The sequence below is a fragment of the Sphaeroforma arctica genome (genome assembly GCF_001186125.1).
Source record: "Sphaeroforma arctica JP610 unplaced genomic scaffold supercont1.3940, whole genome shotgun sequence".
Taxonomy (NCBI): domain Eukaryota; class Ichthyosporea; order Ichthyophonida; genus Sphaeroforma; species Sphaeroforma arctica.
In genome coordinates this window covers 1-2,598 of record NW_014036618.1, presented here as the reverse complement: position 1 = coordinate 2,598, position 2,598 = coordinate 1, and the positions used below count along the sequence as shown (strand labels likewise).

Sequence of the window (2,598 nt, the reverse complement as noted above, 5' to 3'; positions counted from 1 at the left end):
ACGGGTAGTTAGTTATATACCATGTAATTGCGTTAACGGATAGTGGGTAACTTACCATGTGCTCGCGTTTCGGGACGTTGTAGACCTTGGCCAACGCCGTGTGCCTGTCAGTGAATAGTATCTTGACGTTTTGATTGGCGTCTGTGCTTGTGTTAAACGTTAAACGTATTAGCCAAGGTCGCGATTATATCAGCAAACACAGTTGGTGCTTGAGATATGACGACCCGAATGGGAGTCCTATCAGCCCTCGTTCATAAGTCGTGGGTGTAGCCAAGCCAATTAACACAAGGAATAGCCTCAATACTACGCAGTCTTATTTATGTCTGATAAGTAGGTAACAAACGCAACCTTACTTACATCTGATAAGTAGGTAACAAACGCAACCTTACTTATATCTGATAAGTAGGTAACAAACGCATCCTTACTTTTATCTGAAAAGTAGGTAACAAACGCAACCTTACTTATATCTGATAAGTAGGAAACAAACGCATCCTTACTTATATCTGATAAGTAGGTAACAAACGCATCCTTACTTATATCTGATAAGTAGGTAACAAACGCAACCTTACTTTTATCGGATAAGTAGGTAACAAACGCATCCTTACTTATATCTGATAAGTAGGTAAAAAATGCAACCCAACCCTTCGATGGCCTAGTTTATCGCAGTAGCGGCGCTACGGCTGTGTACATGAACCAACCCCAAACATTCAGCAGCAGATACGACCACTGAGTGAGAACAGACCTCTCCGGTAGTGAGGCGAAGCAGTACAATTGTGTGTACGACAGTGGGTATCAATACATGGGATATATATCATACATCCTTTTTTGCACGTATGCATCTATACACATCATTTTTGTTCACATGTACATATTGTTAATATTCACTTATTCACATCAAACACTAATATTATTCACTTAACCACATCATTTTATTCACCTACACACATCATTTATATTCTTTATACACATCATTCCTATCCACTTAAAGACATCATTTGGCACATATTCACTCAAACCGTGTGAGCTTTTCCACTTACTTTTGGCCATGGATGTCTTGCGTGTAACGTTTTCGTTGCTGTTCTGTCTCCCCTTGCTGCTTCTGCATTCAATACGGTTCAAGGTAAACGGAAATTGTAGAGAGAGGTGTGCGGCTTGTATACACGCACGCGATAACGTGTTGTAGTGCGAGTGTGTGCATAGGCTAACAATCTCATGTACATATATATGTATGTGTACATTGTGCGTATGTGTGGATATCTGAAACCACAACCCGTTGATACACTGCCGGAGACGTTCAAGGACACACCTACCGGTGGTGTGCGTGAACTACAGGAGTACCTGATGTAAACCCTACAACCCTAAAACCCACTACTTGCGCAAGCGATCTACAGAGTATGTTCTAGATGTAATATTATACGCTCACGGCCACAAAATATGAAGACCCTCTCACCAACACCAACCATAGCCTAGTAACGGACACTTCTTTAGTTAATAGTCGCGGCTGAAATATCGATCAATCAACTGTAAACAGACAACGGTACTTGTTTTATATTAAACTATTTGAAACCCGGTATAACACTACGAAGGACTACATGCACCACTGCCTCGAATACACATAGGAATCTAGTGTAACTTGGATATGAAAGTACAGTGTTATGAATATGAAGGTACAGTGTTGTGTATATGAAAGTACAGTGTTATGGATGACAAAGTACAGATGTGCTGAACTAAAATCTCACAACAGGTGATATCAGAGTGTACTAAACCCCAGAAACCTTAAACCCTAAATAGACTGCAATGATTAGTGGGCGACAAGTGCGTCATGCATAAGGCTGACACATAATATGAAAAGGCAGCTCGAAGTGTCGAAAGTATCTCTGGAGAACTTACGAGCGGCGGTAGAGACAGTCGGTAGAGATAGTCGGTAGACAAAGTAGGTAGAGAGCGTCGGTAGGCAGTACATAGGACTTGGAAAGACCCCCTACTCGAACACCAGTCACCTACACCGCAGATATCCGCTGTGTAATCGCCGTTGTTAAATACATAGTCGTCCACTATTTTCTCACATGACGTTTTAAGTCCTCACACCACTGACTTTTTATTTTGTCACTGTTATTTTACCCACATAATCCGCCACTATTTTCTCACATGACGTTTTAAGACATAACAACGCATACTTACATCCTGCTATCGCTGGTGTTAACCACATAGTCGGCCAATATTTTCTCAAATGACGCTTTAAGACATAACGCATACTTACATCCTGTTATCGCTGGTGTTCACCACATAGTCGGCCACTATTTTCTCAAATGACGTTTTAAGCCCTGCGAGACTGTCCTCGTCTACGCGCCGTTCGATCTTCCGCATACACAGACGCGCAATCTCTGTGAACATGCGGATGAAGTCACCGGCTGTGTTGAATCCCTTGGCCAACAGAACTGCCTTGTCCTCTTTCTTCAGTACAGGAATATTGGGTCATACTTCAGCATATTAGTATGTGTATACTACACAGTATTGTTGTAATGTGCCAGCACTGGAGTGTGTGTAAACATGTATAATAGCACGGGCTCATTATACGTGCGAATATCCGGTTGAATA

At 41.8% G+C, this 2,598-nt stretch overlaps 1 protein-coding gene across 1 annotated transcript; it reads right to left on the bottom strand.

The window, feature by feature from the left end:
- Window positions 1–353: 353 nt before the first annotated feature.
- Window positions 354–611, bottom strand: SARC_13943 (hypothetical protein; the record flags this gene model as incomplete). The annotated part of the gene is made up of 1 exon (XM_014291927.1): window positions 354–611. A coding segment is annotated over one exon (258 nt), but the record flags the coding sequence as incomplete, so codon positions are not given.
- Window positions 612–2,598: the final 1,987 nt, after the last annotated feature.